This window comes from Vidua chalybeata, chromosome 10, assembly GCF_026979565.1.
Source record: "Vidua chalybeata isolate OUT-0048 chromosome 10, bVidCha1 merged haplotype, whole genome shotgun sequence".
In the NCBI taxonomy this organism is placed as follows: domain Eukaryota; kingdom Metazoa; phylum Chordata; class Aves; order Passeriformes; family Viduidae; genus Vidua; species Vidua chalybeata.
Window position 1 is genome coordinate 210,063 of NC_071539.1, and position 22,335 is coordinate 232,397.

General features: G+C 40.4%; 1 protein-coding gene across 2 annotated transcripts; it reads left to right on the forward strand.

Moving 5' to 3' along the window:
- The first annotated feature begins 781 nt into the window (after positions 1-781).
- RNF13 (ring finger protein 13) lies at positions 782-21,144 on the forward strand. Of its 2 annotated transcripts, none has more exons than XM_053952332.1 (10): positions 782-880; positions 3,660-3,787; positions 6,582-6,662; positions 10,873-10,998; positions 13,371-13,458; positions 15,199-15,289; positions 15,787-15,892; positions 17,901-17,994; positions 18,328-18,408; positions 19,689-21,144. In XM_053952332.1, the coding sequence occupies exons 2-10, from the start codon at positions 3,674-3,676 to the stop codon at positions 20,051-20,053; spliced, it is 1,146 nt and encodes a 381-aa protein (XP_053808307.1). In that variant the 5' UTR covers positions 782-880; positions 3,660-3,673; the 3' UTR covers positions 20,054-21,144. The 2 variants fall into 2 exon arrangements, with proteins under 2 accessions (XP_053808307.1, XP_053808308.1); XM_053952333.1 differs by having other exon boundaries at positions 808-911.
- The last annotated feature ends 1,191 nt before the right edge of the window (positions 21,145-22,335 follow it).

The following is a 22,335-nucleotide window of genomic DNA, read 5'->3' on the forward strand; positions in this document are numbered from 1 at the left end:
CTGCGCGGGACCGGGCCCGCGGGAACGGCCTGGGACAGCCCGGAGCAGCCTGGGCTGCGGCAGCTCCCGGCCGGTGTCCCGGGGCAGCGGGGCTGGGACCTGCCCGGGCAGCTACGGGAGAGCGCCCGAGGGGCTGCACCGGGGACGGACGCATTGATGGGTGTCCCACGTGTGCCCCACCCGTGCCCCAGGTGTGTCCAGGTGTGCCCCAGGTGTGCCCCAGCCGTGCCCAGGTGTGCCCCAGCTGTGCCCAGGTGCGTCCCAGCCGTGCCCAGGTGTGCCCCAGGTGTGTCCCAGCCGTGCCCCAGGTGTGTCCCAGCCGTGCCCAGGTGTGCCCCCGGTGTGTCCCAGCCGTGCCCAGGTGTGCCCCAGGTGTGTCCCAGGTGTGCCCCAGCCGTGCCCAGCCGTGCCCAGGTGTGTCCCAGCCGTGTCCCAGGTGTGCCCCACCCGTGCCCAGGTGTGTCCCAGCCGTGCCCAGGTGTGCCCCACCCGTGCCCAGGTGTGTCCCAGCCGTGCCCAGCCGTGCCCAGGTGTGTCCCACCCGTGCCCAGGTGTGTCCCAGCCGTGCCCAGGTGTGCCCCAGGTGTGCCCCACCCGTGCCCAGGTGTGCCCCAGATGCGGACGCGCTCCGTAGGCTCCGCTTTGGCCCCAGAGGCGCCGGGCGCCCCCTGGCGGCGGAGCAGGAGCCACTGCGGAGCCACGCCCCCAGCGGGGCCGGGCCCGCCCCGCCGCAGCTGAGTGACAGCCCGTGTGACCAATGGGCTATCCCGGGCCACCGCCCGCGACCGAGCGGCGGCAGGCGGGACTTCCGGCGCGGGCGCCGATCGCACGGAACGCGCCATGGCGTCGGCCTAGGCCGCCCGGGGACCGCGGGCCGCAGGTGAGCGCGGGGCGGGTCCCCCGGGCCGCAGGTGAGCATTGGGGCGCGGCCGCTAGGCTCCTGGGCGCTCCGGCCGTGCGGCGGCTGAGCACTTACGGGCCTGGTGCTCCATTGCGTAGTGCTTATTCGCCTTCACCTTCGGAGTGGCGAGGCGGGGCCCGGTTCCGTGCGCGGCTTAGGCCCAGCCGGGCTGAGTCCGCGGTCCCGGGACTGCCGGGAACAGCGCGAGGGAGATGAGCAAAGCGGGGCGGAGGCCTCTGGAGCACTCCCCGAGCGTCGCGCTTGGCCCGGTGGAAGCTCGACCCCGGGTCGCGCGTTCCGTCTCTGCCGGGTGTGTGATTCTTGAGGCTGACTGGAGGTGCTGGTTGGGTTTGCAGGATAAGGAATAGTGTGAAGTCTGACTGGCTGAAAGCCGAGTTCTTAGTAAAAACGTTAAAATTAATTGAGAAGAATTGTTTCTGCATCTTAACAGGTGTGAATGCTGATCTTACTTCGCGTGCCACAGTGTCCAGTTTTGTGATAGGTCTGAGATGGAGATTTGTGTCAGTCTTTACTCCAGGGTGTGTTTTGCTGCTCATAGCTATGCTGCTCCAGCACACCCCACATTTTCCCCTCCTCATTTCAGGCCGTGACAGAGGGACGCAGCACCTGAGGCACAGTTTGGTTTGTGCGTTCTAGCAGGGAGAGTGGAATAAATACTCAAAGTTATTTATGGCAACTTTGTCTATACGCACTGGTAAATCAGGTGTAAAAGTGTGAAAGATTACTGCAGAGTCATGTTTAACTTGTTTTGTTTGGCTTACAGTGTAGCCCTTTTCCACACACCTGCATTTCTGTGTGCTCTGAGCTGCCTCCCTCAGCTGAGAGGGCCATGCTTTCCAAAGAGCCATGGAATTTCAGGAATTGTAAGGCTTGCATTTGAGGCATCAGATCCTGAGCACAGAAGAATTTGTGTGCATGTAACTTTGAAGGGGAAGAGTGCACTGCATATGCATTTTGTTTGCAAGGACCACTTTAATTCTTGTGTTTTCTAACTTAACTTTGCTTAATAGTCTTGTAGTGCTTTTCTCTGTGCTGGATTTACTGTGATGGTTAAAGTGCTCTGGTAGCTTTAAGTGTATTGTTGTTTCTGTCATAGTAAAAATGGCTGTATTTTTGAAACAATGGTTCTTTTATCCTTCCGGTTTCACTGATGTCATCTTTTTTTAGGGCAGGCTGATGAGAGAAGGTGATAAATCTTAATTTAGTAATAAAAGTTCATTAATTTTGTAACTCACTACTGTTTCTTTCCTGCGAGTGTAACTTCATTTCTGTGAACCAGTTGAAAATTTCATAAAGCATTATATGTCTGATTCTGACAAGTTGGAATCATGCTGTTAATTAACAACATTAAGAGTTGTTAATGTCATATCAGTTTTGGAGAACAGAGTGATAAAACTTTCAATACTACAGTTGAATATATCAGTATCAGCTGTTTCCTCCAAATACCAATAATAAATTCTAATTATCTTCATGTTAGCTTAAATCAAGTCTCTCTGGTATTTGGTTTAATTAATGTTGAGAACCTCACATCATGGGACAATGCTTTTTGCTTGAAAAATCCATCAAGGATAGGTCAGAAGGACAGGAATTCTTAGGTTTTTCTTGATTCTGAAAAAGAAAGTAGTAGTGTTGGCTGTGATTTCTCAGTTAAGTCAACAAACAGTTTTCAGAAGAAATATCTACAGTCAAATGAAATGAAATTCACATGAAACCATTTGTATAAGAAACCACAGTTTGGAGGTTTTTGACAAAAAATTGTTTCAACTAACATTTTGGACGACCTAATTGAGTTTTTTGTGAAGTACTTTTAATTACTTCAGTAAAAGAAATTAGAGGAGATTCAGATGTTCAGATAATTACATTAAGTGCATACTGTCAACTTTTGGAACTTGTCTGTTAATTATTTTAATTCTTATAGCTGTGTTGGACCCAGAAATGGACCCACTGTTTTGTGTTGCGACTGTTTTATGTAATTTCTTACTTTGAGGCTGAAAGAATCTCTAGAGAGATTTAGAGATGTGTAGACCATACAATTCTCATACATTCAGGAGTGAAAGTGGTTACATTTCCTGCTGAATGTAACACTTCATTAGGGCTTGTTTTGTACTCATGAGTATGAGGTGTACTGGATCATGTATATTTAAATTCTGAATGTTGGGGTTTCTAACTTGATCATGTTTAGGTGTAAGATTTTATAAAGGGAATAAGATACTTTGTGCCTTCTGTGTTCTTAAGAGGTTGCTTGCCCACAGTCATGTTGTGGCTGAGCCTGAGAGAAATCTGAAGTTCCTTCAAGTTGGTATTGCATTGCTTTTGCAAGTGTAGTTTTAGAATCTGTACTTTTAGTGGAATTACTCAAGGTCCATCAGGAATTTTGCTGATTTGGATTTGTGCTACAAGAAGGGAAGTTTAAAATGAAGTGTCTAAGGATGACTAATCTAATGTGAATGATCCTCCTTTTGTACCCCTTGCATTGCTTTGTGGTGCCTAAAGCCTTTTGAAGTCTCGCTCTTACAGTTTTTGTAGTTTATACATGCTGCTGCTCTGGAACTTCTAAAATAATCATATAACTTCTAGAATAATCATATAACTTTAAGATTACTTGTTTCTCAAAGGTATACATTGAATAACATTTTGCATACTTCCTTAGCAGGAAAGTTTTAAGTGACCAAGAGTTCTGTAAAATGACACAGGAAAGTATTTTCTATGTGCCTTGACTCTGATTCTTTACTTGCAGGTATTGAATAAAATATGCTGTTGTCAATAGGAATGCTGATGTTGTCTGCCACTCAGATATACACTATTGTGACTGTGCAGTTGTTTGCCTTCCTGAATCTTTTACCTGTGGAGGCAGATATTTTAGCAGTAAGTATAATAATATTTTTCTACATGGTTGAAATGTCTATGAAATTGAATAATCTCTTCAACTATTCTATTAATGAATCAGTTAATACAATAAATACTATAGCAGATTGCTTGGAACAGAACTGCCTTAACAGTCTACTTCAATAAACAATAAATTGTACATTTTCAAATGAGTTTACAGATGGTAGGTTCTCAGGTACCATGACAGTGAAAGCACCTAATTCCCTTAGTCATAGATGAAGTTCCACTCTGACCAGATGTCCTGGAGCATGTTATAACCCTGTTAATTCCATTCTTTAGTTTAGACAGCAGTTTAATTTTTGGTGATGGGTGCTGTTTTTTAGGGCTACGGGATTTAAATAAACTTCTATGGCTAGTATAATTAATTTGTGTGGGCTGGAGGCCTTGTCAGTAATGGGTTTTGTGTATCTTAGACCTAGATGCAATTTCTAAATAGCTGAAAATATCTGCTGTCATTAAGGAAAATAATAAACAGTATAATGAACATAGATTAGTGGTAAAAGCTGTTCTGTGCTGTTTATTGCCACTTTACTATATTGTGGCATTTTAAGGACAAAATTATAAATGTCTTTGTAGGATCGAGCTTAATCTACTGAAATAATGAAACCTAATTACTGTAGCCTCTTGCTTGTTCCAGTGATATGGAGAGAGTTGTTAATGTCATATCAGTTTTGGAGAACGGAGTGAAAAACTCTTGGAGACAAATTGTAAAATAATACTTTAATGTTTGGTAAAGTGGGGTTGATGAATAGTAAAGTATGGTATTTGGATTTTCAGGTTGTTACTAGTCTATAAACACTTTTTGAAGAAAAAAAATAAAGAAACAATGCAGATGGATAGTTGTTGTAATATTATGGCAATGACATCACCATTTTATTGTGAAATTTTAAACTTTTTACTGTAAACACAATTTCTCTTTCCCCTCTTTTCTCTGTCACCAGGCCTGAGCTTCCTCTTTTCATAAAAATCTAACTCATTCTTGCTTCTTCCTCTCTTAGAAAAGTTACTTGAAACAAAACAAACAACCCACCTCAACCTCAAAAAATAAAAATTGGGCACTTTGGAAATTTAGTTTGATTTTTTTTTTCTATTTAAGCTTTGTGCATAGTATTCTAAAACAATACCATATAAAAATTAAGCATCTTTTATTCTTGGATATTTGGAAGTTGGAGATTTATTCTGAGAATATCTTGAAGTAAGAAATTAAGAGATGAACTAGATACTAAACTGCTATACAGAGGAGCCAGTGGAATGCTTAAAAGATGCTCAGAAGAGGGAGTGTTTGCATTGTGTCACATGGAATTGCTGGTGTACACATCACTTACAGTCTTCCAAGATTTCACTATTTAATGATTAACCGTTTGTTAGCAAAACTCTGGGCAAAGTTTTGGATTCCTACCAAGGAAAGAACTTCTTTTCCCTTTAAATTTAGGAGTGGTTTTATGCTTCTGTGTTCTCATATAGTTGCAGCCTCAAAGGATCATGTCTGTGTAAAGTCCTGTTATGTGCATGTGAGACAGGATTGGTTATTTTTTATAAAAGGGGTAAAAAGAAATAGGCTTGTGTTGAACTCCTGGCTTAAGCTGGGGCTTGTCAAGTGATTCGAGGGCAAACTGACAGTAGCCCGAGCTCAGGACGTTGTGGAGAAGGTGGATGGAAGGTGGTGCACTGGTGCTCTCTGTGATGGAAAGTCAGGAGGACAGATTGCGTGGGGCACATTGGTTACACAGAATAAAGAAGCTTCCTTGAAATTTGGCTCCATTCCTACCTCTTTTCCCTCAAAGTCTGTGGGAAGAAAGGTCTTTCCACACATTGCTCCTTTGGAAGACTTCTGATAAATTATGGCAGTGTTTTTCTCTGAACTGTAGTTTGAGTTCCCCTGTCCAAGCCTGGCTGATAGGAAACATCCCTCTGAAGCAAACACGATCCTTGCTTGGCTGTTCTGTGTGACAGTTGAATGATATGATGAATAGACAAATATTTCTGACTCACTAAACCATTTAATAAAGCAACCGATGCATGTTCAAGTCTGTTAACTGTAGAGTTCACAACTTTTGTAGGAAACTTAATTAAAAAATATGCCATATATACACAGCACTTTCTTCTGTTTGAATTCTGTGTTGGTCAGGCATATTGTACAGCCAGAGAAGATGAACAAAGAAAGGGGAAATAAAGCATGCACATATTTAGGGTCTTTTACAGTATTCCTCTGTCTTAGAATTAAATCTCATAGTTATTATAAAAGCTGTAGAGATACTTTTCAGCTACTAATCTGAATGTATAATAGGGAATTGAGAACGGATGGCATATGGAGGCTATTCTTTGTCTGCAGTAAAGCAACTCTTAAAAGTTTTCTTTCCCTGTACACAAATGCGTTCAGGACAAAACACTCATCGCTACCATCCAGAGAAAACTCCACATCCAAATGTCCCAGCTCTTTAGATTTTTGCTTGCTTGGTTTGTTTGTAGTTTCTGTTGTGCACATATGATAGTATTTGAATTTTAGACAGTAGAAATAAATAGTTCAACAAAAAAATCTATTACTTACTTTCTTGTTTTGACAGCTAGATAAGAAAAGAATGATGTTAACATGTGAATAGAAGACAGGTGGAATAAACAGTTTTGTGATTTCATTGACATGGCCACAAGATGTCCTATGTCTGATAAATCTTTTAATCTAAAAAATGCACAGTGATGTCTGGTTTTGTTTCTACTCGTTAACTATTTCTGTCTTGTTGCAAACCTAATTTTTTAAAAAATGTATTTCTTTTAGTATAACCTTGAAAATGGAACCCGGACATTTGATGATCTACCTGCTAGATTTGGCTACAGACTGCCAGCAGAAGGCTTGAAGGTAAAAAAAAATATATATTTAAAGCTGGGCTAGAGTTTGTTTTCTTTCATCATCTGTTATGGAGCAGTGTTGTGGATTTGTGCTGAACACAGGGTTGATTATACAGAGGTGATTTTGTTATGGCTGGGCAGTGCCAGCATAGCCAAGGCCCTTTTGCTTCCTCCTACTGCCGCGCTGGTGAGGAAGTTGGGAGTGCATGGCAGGCTGGGAGAAGACACAGCCAGGACAGAGGAGCCAAAATGGTCAAAGGGGTATTCCAGACCGTATGACATCATGCTCAGTATGTGAAGTGGGGGGAAGGAAGAGAAAGGACTTTTGAGCATGGTGTTTGTCTTCCCAAGTCACTGTTGTGTGTGATGGGGCCCTGCAACACCTGCCTGCCTATGGAGGAAGTGAATTCATTCTTTATTTTCCTTGGCCTGTGTGTGTGGCTTTTGCTTTTCTTATTACCCTGTCTCTATCTCAAGCCACAAGTTCTTTAGCTTCTACCCTTCCAATTCCCTCCCTGATCCTGCGGGTGGGGGAGTGAGTGAGCAGCTGCGTGGGACTTGAGGGCTGGGTGGGGTAACACCCTCACAATCCTTTTTGGCACTCAATGTGAGGCACAGAGGGTTCAAGATAATGACAGATTTGATTGGGAAGTGTAGATTGAATTTGAATGTTGAATATATTTAAAGAGACCTGTATCTGCTTGAGCATTTCCTCTTGCTAAAAAGGATAAAAATTAAAGGAATATAGTGCCAAGGAAAAATAAAGACAGAAATTATTAAGCAACTGCTCAAACAAAACAAATGTGCAAAGGATCTGATGTTGCCTGTGAAAAGGCAGATTCTTCTCCGAAGAAGAGACTTTTGGTAATTTTTGTCTACTTAAGGAGACTTTGCTGGGATTTTTATCAAATAAATTAAAAATAGGTAAATAATGGAAATCTAAGAATTTTGCTAGATCACTGTTTTCTGTGTTTTGATGGCAGTGCTGATACAAGATGTCAGTTACCTTGCACTGGAATCAGCAGAAGACAGACTTAATTTTGTGCTGATACAATTTTTTGAAAAACCTATTTGGAAGATTCATGGTCTCCCTACAGTCCTGCATTGGGAAGCCCTTTCACACTGTGAAGGGTGGCATGGCAAGAGAGACTATGTCCTTGGGTATGGCCCAGGTTAATTATGCTGTGTAAAGCAACTGTATGTCTGTGTTTTGGGAAGTTACAAGTGCTGTCTGTTTGCTACACTTGTTGCGTTGCTCAAGCAGCGGAAGGGAGAAGCTCAGGGGCTGCAGCTCTGCTGGGGTGGCTGTGTGGTGTGCCCAGCGCTGGGGTCCAGGGCAAGGATTGTGATTGATCCTGTGCCCTCTCCTTACATGGTTTCATTTCAATTGCATTCCACACCCTGTAGCAGGTGAGAAGGTCCCCACCCCACATTGTCACAGTGCCCCTTAAGGCGTGGGTTACACTCATGCTCTTTTATTTTACTCTGTATCAATAAGTAGAAAAAAAATGCAGATACACATACACATTTTTGTTACTTATCTGTTAGAGTGTCTTCTCAAAATAGCATCATGTTGGGGTAGGGATGCTGGGCCGTGACTTGAAAACTGGTTATAACAATATCAAGAGAAAGCACTAAGAAGTGCTGATCTATTGAATTAGCAGAAAATATGCAGGTGGCTTTTGATTTTTTTTTTTTTTAATTTTCTTAATCCCATTTTCATTGACATGGAAAAACGTATAAATATTATACCATATGGAATTGTAAAAGTCACCTAGTATTAGAGAAGACAGAAGTAAGATGTAAAGGTTTGCAAATGTTAGTGGAACTGGAAAGGGAAAAAAACTGTATTGACTTCATGAAAAATGATTAATATGCAAAAACTGTCCAAGATAGATATGGCCATGGGAGTACAGGTTAGGCTTTATCATTATTTTGCACTGGATTAGAAATTCTGAAGACTCGATGTCTTCTGAACTACAGCAGCAAGAATGTTTTGTTTTAATGTCTTTAGTGTGGTCAGTACACTCACTTGGAACACAGGAAGATGTGTAGGTGAGCTGAATGAAATTAACAGAAGAGAGATTAAGTTGCAAGTAAAATGGGAAGGAACTGTGAGAGGTTAAATAAGTGCATCTTCCTTAGACAGCAATGATAAGGCACCTTCTGCTGTTTTCTGGCTTCTGCTGAGGTAGTAGTTGTCCAGACATACTGGTGACAGTTGTAACTGTTGTGAAGGCTTTTATTCATAACTTTTATCTCTGTAATGTAAGATAGAGGAGGTAGAGACTAAATTATTTAAAAATAAATTTCCTATGGTGATGTTAATGCTGTGAACTGGTGCCATAGTCCTGTTGCTTAGAAAAGTACTTAAAATCCAGTTCAGTTCTAGTCCTCACATTCTCGGAGGTAGTTTGTTGCTGAGATTATGCATTTTGGTGTGCTGTGCTGAGTTCAGCATCAAGGGGCAGGCTCCCTCTCTCTCGCTGCCTGATCTGAGGTGCTCTGCAGGGACAGGAACCGTTTTTTTCTTTTAGAGTCACGTTTGTACAAGTCAGTGTCAGTAAGTTTGTTCATTTTGGATAAAATGTATTTTCTGTTCCACTCCAGCAATTGAAACACTTGTCCATGAGAAAGGAGGTTGTGTCTGGCCATCCAGGCAATTTAGGGCTTGTGCGAAGTTCAGGCTTCCTTACATTTTTTTTTGCTGTGGAAGTGGCTACACTTCCACTGTGGTACACTTACACTGTGGTATGTATGGACAGGATTTGTCTCCTCTCCCCTTTGAACAGTGTATGAGGGTTTATGACTGAGATGTGTATGCTTTTACAGCTTAGAATTCTTACACAAAAATTTAGGCAGACCACTTTCCAAATTCTGGAGGAATTTGTATTATATACACCCCCTGGAGACTGTGAATAGCCGATGTGGGCAGGGACTTGTTTTCGTGTTTCTTCTGTCTGTAAGCCTGTATGGCCCCAAAAAACTGGCTCTGCAGCATTGTTAATGTTGCAGTGTTGAGAGTAACCTCTATACAAAAAAAAAAAACCAAACAAACAAACAAAAAAAAAACCCCACTGGCGATAAGGTGAAAGGGTGGATCACTCTTTAATTCTGTGTTGCCCTTTTAATCCCAAAGGGTAATAAAGTACTGCAAGAATTCCTGTAACTCAGGAATTTCTCTGTAATTCCCCTCAAGCAGGCTTAATTTCCATGCCCAGTGGGTATTATCATGGGGAGAAGGTATGTTAAAGCTGTGTAGTTGTTTACTGACTATATTAGGAATCAGAGGGTGATTAAGTGACCCAAGTAGAGAGCCAATTTAATACACCAGAAATAGATATAAGGAGCTTTGATTCTGACCTTTTTAACTGTTAGACAGCTCTGTGTCTTAATTAAGATAGATGTCATCACACGTGTAGAAATGAGGGAGTTTTTGAACTGAATATTATACTAAAACTTTCTCTTTGCATTAAGATTTTAATTGCTTTTTTAAAATGCTATGATATTTGTTACAATAGGATGAAAATGGTATACTCTTTCAGAGCTTCTGATTAAGATTTGTTAGTATGCAAGTTGTAAAAAACTGTCAGATTTTATAGTGAGTGGCTACAGACTACTGGCAGAAGGCCACCATTTCAGCCACCTAAAAACAACTCAAAGATTGCTTCAAAGTTGATATTGCCAGAGTTTCCTACTTCTTGAAGATTTCAGCTGTAGCTGATTGAGTGATCTTTGCTTACCATAGCAAACCAACTCTTTTGTATGCTAGGTCAGTGCTGGGGTCATATAGATGGAACTTTGCTTGTGTTCTGTTGTTAATTGCTGAGTGAGGAGTTTGTGTTGGTGTTTCTTAGGCTGTTGTATTTCTGGTTTCCTGATTAGTCTCCATATGTCCTAGAACAATATTTATACTATATTAATGTAGTATATGCAGTCTTCTTTTTTCTTGAATTACACTGCAGAGTCTGAGTATGATGGGATTAGAAAAATTGTATTTTCTTCTAAACTTTCTAATTCTTTACACACATAAAAATTCTGATTAATCAAAATATGTAGTCACAGAAGTAGCAGAAATCTTACTATGATATAGGACTGAGTTGATAATAAGAATTTTTTTAGCTATTGTATGAAAACATTCAGTTTTCTTTCCATATACTTGACCACTGACCCTTTTGTTAAAGAGAAATGAAACTTCTTTTTCTGCTCTTGTTTTCTAGGGATTTCTAATAAATTCCAAACCAGAGAATGCATGTGAGCCTATAGCCCCACCTCCACTGAGAGACAACTCCTCTGGTGCTTTTATTGTATTAATCCGAAGGCTGGAGTGTAACTTTGATGTCAAGGTAAGATTTGATATCCCCCCCACCTTTTGTTTCAAAGAGCTTATTGGTGCTTCAGAAAAACATCTGTAGCTAACAGTGGAATAGATATGGATATGAAGTGAAGGGAAAATTTTATTGTCTCCAGACAGACAAACCAGAACTCACCAAGTCCAACCAGTGACCTACCTGTGACTAAACACCATTATGTCAACTACACCAGAGCACTGAGTGCCATGCCCAGTCTTTTGTTAAACACCTCCAGGGATGGAGACTCTACCACCTCCAATGTTTTATCACCCTTTCTGTGAAGAAATTCTTCCTGATGTCCTTACTGATGGTTGCCTGGGACAAGAGCCCTACCCCCACCTGGCTGAACCTTCCTGTCAGAGTTGTAGAGAGTGAGAAGGTCACCCGTCAACTTCCTTTTCTTCAGGCTGAATCCCCAAGCTCCCTCAGCCACTCCTTGTGCTTTAGACCCTTCCCCAGCTCTATTCCCTTCTCTGGACATGGTCCAGCCACTTGATTTTTAAGACCCTTAACGTTCTGTGATTTTAAAAATGCAAAATTAGAGTGATTTATGTTAGACTGTGATTTTCTTGAAAATTAACCTGATACAATGAGGCAGCTCAGGATATCTTAAGGAAAACAGGGCTCTTCAGTTTGTTGTTGAGTTTCGTGATCTGAAAGGAGATTCAGCTGTATTTGCTTTTGCTGCTGTGTGGTAGGTTCGGTTATGTGGTGATTGAACCATATAAATTCTACCTAGACTGCAGATTCCACCTGCAGAGGCAGGTTCACTGCATGTAATCTGCCTTCACGTCAGACTTGGGAATGGCACATAGTCTGTCCTGGGAATCCTGCCACTGTGTGTGCATATGGCTCAGTGGGAAAAGAAAGGGGGCAAATGGCTACTGGCCCTTTTTTTAGTGTCTGTTTTATCTGTCTAATTGTTGTCCATACACTGATGGGACAGCGTTGCTTCTGGAGACATGGTTAAAGGAACGGGTCTGAATTTGAGAGATTCCTACATTGCTGTTGAGGAATTTCCATAGTCAGTCCTTTAAGGATTATGTCGCATTAGCTCTGTATGTAAGAATTTTTGGTTATGTTTTGTATTTCGTATAGTACTAATAGAAAAGGGGGTTCCCACTCATTTCTTCTTAGACAGGGAGCAAAGTAGCAAGTGGATCAGCATTTCCAAGGTGAGCAGAGGTATCTGCATACCCTGCGCCCAGTGAATCCATGTCTTTAGTATGTTGTTAATAGCCTTGCAATATCGCATTACATAATTGCATGTGTAGTACAGCATTTTGTCTTAAAGTTTCTGCCAGAAAGTGGCATGTGTGCTGAGATGTGAGCGAAATTACCCATTTGCTACTTGACTGACAGAATGCATATTTTAATAAAAATTGAAAGTCCTCTCTTTACTTCTGTTTTATGTTGAAAATTACAAGTGTTATAAGTGCACATACATAGCTATTTCTTGATGTGTTTATGCATGCACTATGGATATTTTCTGTGGTGATGCAATATTCCCAACCATTCATGTATGTTAACATCTCTAAGTGGATTTGCTTTTTTTTTTTTAAATATTGGGATTTCTCAAGGTGCCTACATTCGGCATCTTCCAATATCATTGTTCTACTGTTTGAAATAGTCATTAGCAATATGGGAAGAGTATTGGTGTTGTTGGGATAAAACCCAAAAGTTTCTCAAGATGCTCTAAGTGCTTTTTGCAGCTTGTGCGGAGATTTTTATACTGTGATGGATGCAGTAAAAGCAATATCCAAGATGAACAGTTGTAATTAGCTAATTTTGTGTTGGTAATAGTTGCTGCAGTAAATGCCATTTACATGGACCTTGGGTTTTCCTTGTATTGATGAAAAGGTGAGTCCATATTAGAAATGTAACTGGTACACAGGTTGTTAATAGCTTTTGTACCTATAATTATAATTTTGCACTTTTCCATGAGAAAGCTTCTTATACCTGGGCTTTCAGGTGAAATATTCCACATCTCTAAAGCACAGAAAAGATACTACTTATCTGACTTGATGAACTCTCAAGTGGTAATATCTAGATTACCAAAGTGAGTTAGTGCCTTTATTTTCAATTACAATCAAATATTTTTAACTACCTGTAGAAAGCTAATTCTGTTTTTGGTATCTATAAACAGTCTGTCTGTAGACAATATTAAAATGGCTTTCAAAACCTTAACTACATGAGTGTAAGAATAATTATATGATTTTGCTTTGAAAGGTGACACATGGTTTATAAGTGCAAATTATGTCCATATTAATCACTTTGTGGGAGTGCACCTTATCTCAGAAAGCACAGGCAGGCTACTGTATTTGGAAGCAATAGTCTTTCCAGTAAGCATTTTGTGTGGCTTACAGGTCTTAAATGCCCAGAGAGCTGGATACAAGGCAGCTATAGTTCACAATGTTGATTCTGATGACCTCATAAGCATGGGATCCAACGACAGTAAGTACAGGTATCACTTCTTCTCTCCTGTTTGAATATCATTTCACCCACTGGAAACAGCAGCACCACCAAAAACACCACAAAAACCTCAACAACAAAACAACCACCACAAACAAACAAAAATCAAAACCAAACTAAACAAAAAACCCAGATAAATCCTCCTGCTTTTCAGATTTAATAACAGGAGGTTTTTGCATAAGAACAAATACATTGACTTATGCCTTCTCTGAATGTTTCTTTTGGTTTTCCTTCAAATTTTAGTTCAAGTGTTCTGGGCTAGATTTATATTACTGTTGTGGAAAATAGCTGATGTGTTGTTAGTTAAGTGGAAATATAGAAAAAGTAGAAAACACGCATTTGGAAGGAAATCAGACTTTATAATATGACATTTTAGTATTTAGAATCACAGAACCATTTAGGTTGGAAAAGACTTTAGATCATGAAGTTCATCTGTGGTAGTCATTCCAGTTTGTTCTTGCACTGTTGGGTGCATCTTCCTGTTCCTCTGTACAAATGGATTCTAGCACATGCACTAATTTTCACTTGGAAAGAGTATTTAGGGACCAGTGCACCATTTACTATTTGTTTCTTGTGTTAGCTGTTCCAATTTTAACCTTTATGAAGTGGATATGTTCAGAACATCTTGAAATCTAGTCAGAATGTTGGGTTTGTTCTGTGGTATGTGTGGCTTTGTGTTTCTAGTGCTGTTAATGCTTTCTTTGTGGGATTTCTTTATTTTGTTCAGTTTTCAATCTGTTCAATATGGAACAGGAAAATAAATTATTTTCCAGTGGAAATGCCATTGAGTAAACTAGGAGTGAACTTTGACAAACTACATGAGAGCTGAGTAGCCTGGGCAGTTATGTGAAAGTGGGTTTAATGAATTCTCAACCCATGTGAATCTTATTTTCAGGTTTCACTGAGTAACCAAAACGTAGAACAAGTCCACAACAAACACAGACCTCATAGAGTGAGCTGGTGTTCAGCCACATGTGCTTTTCCTTGGGGAACCTGACCGCTTTGAGATGGACTAAACTCAGGTTACTTTGAGCCTTAAATGTGAAGTATTAGGCAGAAAATCAATATAAAGTGAAGCTGAGGAGAAGGTTTTCTAGAATATGTGATTTATCTTTCGATAAGATAGATAAATTCAGTAAGTTTTCATTTATTACTGCCTTCACTGGTAGACAGAGAAGACAACAGTTCATCCAGTTTCTTGAGACTGAAATAAAGGTGTGGGACTTCTTAATTTTCTTCTTTCTTCTTTTTGACCTTATCTAGCCACAGTTGTTTCCAGTATGTTTATTTATGTTTGGGGTGAAAAGGAGGGAAGACAGATTAATTAAAACTTATAGAACCAGTTCACAATATCATGTAAGTTGCCAGAAATTCTGGAAATTAATGGAGCTATGTGACTTGCTTGAATCTCTGAGTGAAGAATGGTGTTCTAGTTAAAATTATGATCCTGTTTTGTCAACTTATTTTGGTTTTAGGCTCCCTTTATTCCATTAGGAATTTTGATTTTTCTACCTGCAATAAATTCCCTAGAAATTATGTAGGAAAAATAATAGTACTTATATGAAGTAAAGCTGTAATATGCATGTGCATTGGTCTGGATGTCACTGTGTTAAAATGTCTTCCTGTCGTGATAGTCTCATAATATTCAGGTCTTGTATCTTGAGTACCCATAGATTGTCCATGTAATAATAGTTTTATTTTCCTACTTTTTTTTTTATACAGTTGAGGTTTTAAAGAAGATTGACATTCCTTCTGTCTTTATTGGTGAGACATCAGCTAATTCTCTTAAAGAGGAGTTTACTTACGAAAAAGGGTAGGTTAACTCACATGCAGCTGTGCTACTCCTTGCATTAGATCATTGTCTCTTTTGCATATTTATGGCTTTAAAGTAGGATGCTCTGATGACAGAGGTTATAGGTGTTTCAGGTGAAGTCTTGAGCCTGAGAGCAACCTGTAATGCTTTAGTAAATAAGAATAATTTCACTGTGTCTTTTGATAGTCATGTTATATTTTTTTTCATTCTGCTGTCAAAGCAGCTATGAGGTGGTTTTCCTGGTTTCTCTAGGTTTGATTGAGGTCAGTAAATAGTTTTAACTCAAAAAAATGTTCTAAGGAACAGTGTTTTATCATTTTAATTATTGTTACATTGTGTGGGTATGGACTGAATTTTCTATGTTGTTTTGCACAGGTAGGGTTCCTGTAAGTGTATCTTGTGTGACAATTTTTTGGGTTTTTTTTATTGTATTCATTCCTCAACTTGTTCATTAAGTTCTCATTAATTTAGAAGCTGTTATCTCTTCCTCCCCACAGTGGCCACATTGTGTTAATCCCAGAGTTCAGTCTTCCTTTGGAGTACTACTTAATCCCTTTCCTAATAATAGTAGGGATCTGTCTTATTCTCATCGTCATATTTATGGTAAGTTTCTTCTTTTAATAATATTTTTTCCTTCCAAATCATCAGGGAACTGTCACACACTGAAGTTAAGGGAAGTTGTACAGTAAAGGAAGGGTGAAGCTGTGTGTACTGCACATACCTGTACCATGCTTACATGTAATAATTTAGTTTATCAATAAAACAAACAGGTGCAGGATTTTGTCAAAGGGACATCAGGAGCCTTTTGGATGTTCTCCCTAGCGTGTAACTGCTTGTATGAATTGTCCTCACTGCCACTCTGAACTCCACAGTTTTTTGACCCCACAGAGTCACCTGTCCTTATGCTGTTGTACACTGAGAGCATATCCTGCCTTACCAAACATAATAATCATTAGTCCCACTGCTGCAGGGTGCAGAGCTCACTGTTTTGTACTGCACTTAGCTGTGGCTATGAGTGTGTGAGCACGGAGCATCAGAGCACTGATCTCAGCACGTGCATTGCCTGTAGGGGTTCTCAGCTGGGACATCTCTCCTCGAAATGGGAAGTTAGCACAGCTACATATTTCGGGATCCTCAGCATCCCATTTTTTTGTAATCTGTGCCAAATTTATTATTTTACCTTCTAATAAAAAGCAAGTAATGCATCAACTGTTGTATAAACACTTACTTAAAATATTTTTCTGCATTAGTATTTTTTTGCACTGCAAGTTACGTATTTCGTTGACAATCTTGGGCATGTTTGGCACAATTGCAATTGCAGCAGCTCTCTGAAGACAAAGCAGAATGATCACCTAAAGATGAATTTTTTTTTTAGCAAAATTTTCGCTAATATCTTTTACAGTGTCCTGTACAAAGCCACCCCGTGAAAGCTAATTGTAAAAACAGGCCAGAGGGTGAACTGAGCTCAGGGAGTTGCAGTGAAGGGTAACACCTGGCTGGTGGCTGGGCTGCAGTGGTGCTCATCAGGGTTCAACTTTACGGCCAGTTCTCTGCGGTGCTGCTGTCAGCAACCCGGACAGGGGGATGAATACACACTGAGTAAATTTGCCAAGGATACTAAACTAGGAGGTACTGATTCCCTGCATATAGCGAGGTCTTGACAGACACAGCTCAACAGACTAGAGCACTGGACAATTAATTGGTGCGGTGAAATTGATTCCAGGGAGGTTCCAGGTTGGATTTGGTCCTCGCTCTTTCCTGATTCTGTCCCTGCTTCTTTGAGACAGTCTTGTTTTTAACTAGGAGGTTTACATGAGACTCTGATTGTCACTAAGGGTCTGGATTACAGCAGAAAAACTGCAGTTTGTGCACACAGCTTATTGTTTAGCTGTGGTGAAAGGACCTTAATGAACAGTTTAGATTCAAATATCCTTTGTTCATTTCTTTGCTTGTCGCCATGTTTGAAAAAATGTCCTATCACAGGTGCTAGATTTAGAAATTCAACAGAAATAGCATTTGGAACTACTAAGAAAATGGAAACAGAATATTTATTATAGTTATTTGGAGAGCTTCATATTACTAGATATTTAGTTTTTTTTTTTACTGAGTTACCTTAGTATGGCATAGTATAACATGTAGCAATGACTCAAAGTAAACCCTTTACTCCTCAAACTACTCTTTTAGCTAATATGGAAACAGTTCTGATGAATGTGGGAATAATCCTCTAAAAGAGCTGTAATAATCTAAATCTGTAAGGAAAACTGTTCAAACTTACTGAATTGTGTTGTGCTCTGCAGTATGCTTCCTGCTTTTCACAGGCCTCAGTAGAGGATTGCAGCAATGACCATTATTTTATGTAGGATACATACCTTTTTGTTTCTCTTTCCTCTCAAAAAAACCCTTGTGTATTCTCAGTTCCAAGTGCCATGTTCACGGAGAACATCCTTTAGGTTTGTTTGGCTTCTTCCTTGTGCTCAGGCAAGAGAAGAAGTTATTCTGTGTTAGCTGGGGTTCCCTTTTGACCAACTTACTGCAAAGCTTAATAAATCAAAACTTTTATTGTTCTTTTATTGGTATAACTTACTGTTCATGTTATCTTGTCTGTCTCCAGATAACAAAATTTGTTCAGGACAGACACAGAGCAAGAAGGAATCGTCTTAGGAAGGATCAACTTAAGAAACTTCCTGTACATAAGTTTAAGAAAGGCAAGTGGATCATTCTCTGTCTAACTCACTGGACCATATTGTTTTTAACTCCAAAAACCTTGCAAATCCAAGGGGTATTATTTTGTGTACACTTGAAATAGATAAAGATTTTTGAGTGAAAGCATACAAAACGTTTGGCTTGACCCTGTTCTCACTGAAATAGAGGAGTTCTAACACTTTAATGGAAGCAGAGCAGACTTGGCTGAGCATTAAAACATTGCTTAAAGAAAATCAGTGCAGAAATTGCATGAAAGTTCCCAAGCCCATGTGCGTGTCAGGGGGGTCTGCTGCAAGTCCTTTGAAGTCAAACTAATTCTCAATTACATGCTGTAGGAGATGAATATGATGTGTGTGCCATCTGTCTGGATGAATATGAGGATGGAGACAAGCTCAGGATCCTTCCATGCTCTCATGGTAAGCAACTGTGTTTTAGGTTTGAATTTAGATTAAAACAGCTTTCCAAAACACTGTCCAAAACCTACAGTGCATATGTTTAGTGAGTGATTTATGAAATTCTATTTTGCTAATATGCAAGAATGAATGTACAAAGTGGGAGAAGTGAAAGCTTGCTTTCTCATTTTAAAAGCTAAAAAGCTAGCATTCCCACTTCGTATTTTCCTTGGGTATACACATGAAATAAAATCAGAGCTTGATGCTGTCCCCTGAATATCCATATTTATTGTAATACTTTTACATTTAAATAAATAGACCTTCACTTCCCCCAAGACAAATAAACCACAAAACTTAATTGAGCTCTTGGTGGCTTAGAGGTACAGCCGAAGGGATGAGTCTGTCCTGGAGTCTATAGCCATGCACTCCACTGCCTGACTGCACTTGGAAGGCAGTTAGTGAAATATTTTCCCTGTGACAGTCTTTCTCGAGTCCAGCCCACTGCAGATGTGTTACAGCTTTCTATACACTGCCAGCACAGCAGGTGACATGCTGAGCTTTTTAGAACCTCAGTCATAAAACTAATTTCAAACTAGGCTGACAAACAAGGATTTCTCAGAAGAGAAAGAACAGGTCCATGGCATCTCTCCAAGTGGGGGACTGCAGAGGTAACTTAACTTGAACACCATCAAGCCCCACCATCAGTTTGTGTGGAGAACATGTTTCCAGTGTGCTTGACCAGGAACTAAACATGTCATTGCTGGCCCATGTAAATACAAGCTCTTTGCCAAGTAGAAGTCTCTCTTACTAAGAAGAGCTGAATTTTTAATACTATAAGTAAGACAAATACTTTTTTTTAAACATGGCCAGTCTAGTTGCAGTGCCAATTGCAGGCCTAATTTAAGATCCACAAAATCATGCGATAATGTTGTGTAATAATTAGGTGCTTTGATACATGTTGGTGTGGAGGTGAGAGGCAATGTGAGGATGATGATGGTGGGCATGCCTGCTGCAAAGTGGATGGAATTGCTCAAAAAGCTTTAAGGTTTGTCATCAGATGTGGCCTGTTGTACTACTGCTCTCATTCACTGCATACCCAGGTATTCATTGCATATACCCACATGACTCAGATCCTAAGCCATCAGGTGTTTTGTACAGGCTATGTGCCAACAAATTTGGCACTAAAATTCTCTGTGTGAGTTACATTCTAAAATTCTTCTGTGTCACTGAACAGAAACAGTTTAGCAGGTTTCCCTGTCCTTTTCACCATTATAATGATGTCCTTGTATTTTGTTTTCTAACAGCATATCACTGCAAGTGTGTGGACCCGTGGCTGACAAAAACAAAAAAAACCTGTCCTGTGTGTAAGCAGAAAGTGGTCCCTTCCCAGGGGGACTCTGACTCAGAGACAGACAGCAGCCAAGAGGAGAATGAAGTGTCTGAGAACACTCCTCTGCTCAGGCCTTTGGCCTCGGTCAGCACACAGTCCTTCGGGGCTCTGTCAGAGTCCCATTCCCATCAGAACATGACCGAGTCCTCGGAGTATGAGGAGGATGACAATGACAATGTTGATAGCAGTGATGCAGAAAATGGGATGAATGAAGAAAGTGTAGTGGTTCAGCTGCAGCCCAGTGAGGACAGGGAGTACAGAGTGGCAAACACTGTCTGAGACTACTAATGACCCATAGGTATATGAACAAAAGGGTTCTTAAGGCTATTTACAAACCTTTGCGTAGGGAATCTCTTTTAATCTGTAACCCATTTGGTTTCTTTGATAGGAGCAGTTCATGTAGTAGTACTCTGGTTAAATCATTACAGGTAGATTTATTTTTGATTCAGGTATTCAGTCACACATTCTGTCTTCTCAAAACCAACAGTTAAACTGGATTTCACAATGCTAATGAATAATGTTAATAGTTTATATCAATTGAAATATTGCAGAGACTCTAAATGTCTCCTGTTAAAATGGGATTTCTCTGGAAGTAATTTTTTTTCCATTTTGTAGCTACAACTGGGTCATCCTAAGAGCAATATTTATTTCATGTAGATATGTGTTACCCCTTAGGCCCAACAAGAACTGTATTTGCATGTTTGTATAGTTTTCCTAAAAACTTTCACCACTGCTGAAAGGAAAAAGTAAAACAGATCAATATTCTATGTGCTGGTATGTTAAAACAAAGCAGAAGAAATTCCACTTTTATCTCAATGCAGTGATTCCAAATAATCTTTTGGAGTTTGCCATGGTAGCTGAGTTTAAGCAGTTCCATTGAGCAATTCCCAGGATGAGGAAACTTAGAACATATGTTTAGTTTTGAGCAATTCACAAGGTCAAGTCCACCATAAGCACATTATTATCCCTCCTTGCTACTACTTTGTTGTCTGGTTTCCAGTGAGGAGGTGGGAGCTGGGAGATAACTGAGACAGAGGTTTTGTTCCACATAGAAAAAGAAGTTTAGGGTAAGTATTATACTGATCCTTGGCTCATATACCTCTTACTAAGAGCATTTTATGCTGCATTAGTCTGCTAAACTGTATATAAAAATTGTTCTTTTCAAATACCTGATTTGAAGACAAGTGCTTACACCAGTCTCACAGAACTCAGTACTTACCAGTGTATCACAAAAAAGGTAGATTCTATATAATACCTCTGTAACTATGTAGAAAGTAAAACCATGCATATAGTCAAATGGAGATTTTTTTATATGGCCTTGACTAAGGAAAGCTTGAAAGAATGTTAATAAACATGTTTTCCACTTTAAATATCAGAAGGAGTTTATTGAACTTTTGCATCACTTGAGACCTTGAGTACTCGCCTCCATTACTGAGGGTGAAGTGCTTTTGAAGATGTGTAACACGGAACTGTTGGGAGCCCGAGTAGATGTTTCCTGCATCATACTGAGAACCACAGTACAAGGGGTTGCACTGACCAGTGCTATGTGCAGGGGTCTGAGTTATGCAGAAAACCTTCATTTTTATTCACTTCTAGCTTGAGGAGGAGTTTGGACTGGCCAGAGTCTGTAGTTTGCCTGGGGGAGTGGGAGGATGAGCAGGGTGCTCTGAACAATTCCTACTGAGCTGGCAGCGCCTGCAGAAACACAGCCCCATGCCAGAACCCTGGACAAGCCATGGCAGGTGAGGTGGTCCCAGATGTGGTTTCTGACCTTACACTCTCTGCAGCCACACACCCTGCAGTGCAGATCAGTTTTCTGGGCCTGGCTGAGAGCAGGGAAAAGTTTATTTTGCACAATGAGGCACAGCAAAAGGATAATAACGAAAGGATGATTCATCTCCAAACCACTGCTGCCAGCAGCCACGGGGTAATGACAGTCAGTGGTATATTTTCACAAGGCAAAATTCCCCTTCAGCGTGCATATGTCTAGGTGAGTCCAAACGGGAAAATGGTTTCTGAAAATGTAATTACTATGCTGAAAGATGTTTCTTAAAATAGGTCCCTGCTGTTGCTGTGAGTGCATATGATTATTCATTATTGTATCCAGGAGCAGCCCCCAAAATCTGAAGAGTTCCAGAACCATGAACTGACCTAAACTCTGTAATATGCTCTTACATAATTCTAGTGCCTGCAATCAGTTGCAGACAGTTATGCTTGGAAAATTCACCAACAAATGCATTTGAAATAGTAATTTGAACACCACCTAATTCTTAACCAAGCAGAAGTATACAGGTGACATACACCTCAAGAGAGGGGAATTGGTCAGAAAGGAACAATGTCACACAAAGGAATGTGATGACAAGTACCTGGTGTGTGCTGCCAGCAGCTGCTCTGCTCTGGGGTGCTGCTATAGTCAATTCCATCCACTCTGGCCTTAACATAGAAGCAGCTTTGGGACTTTAATATCCTCATTCCTCCCAACTAGGGAGAAACAAGGTTCTGCAGTCAGAGGGTGAGTGCAACTTTGTGTTCAGACACTGAGAACAGCTTCACGTGTGTTT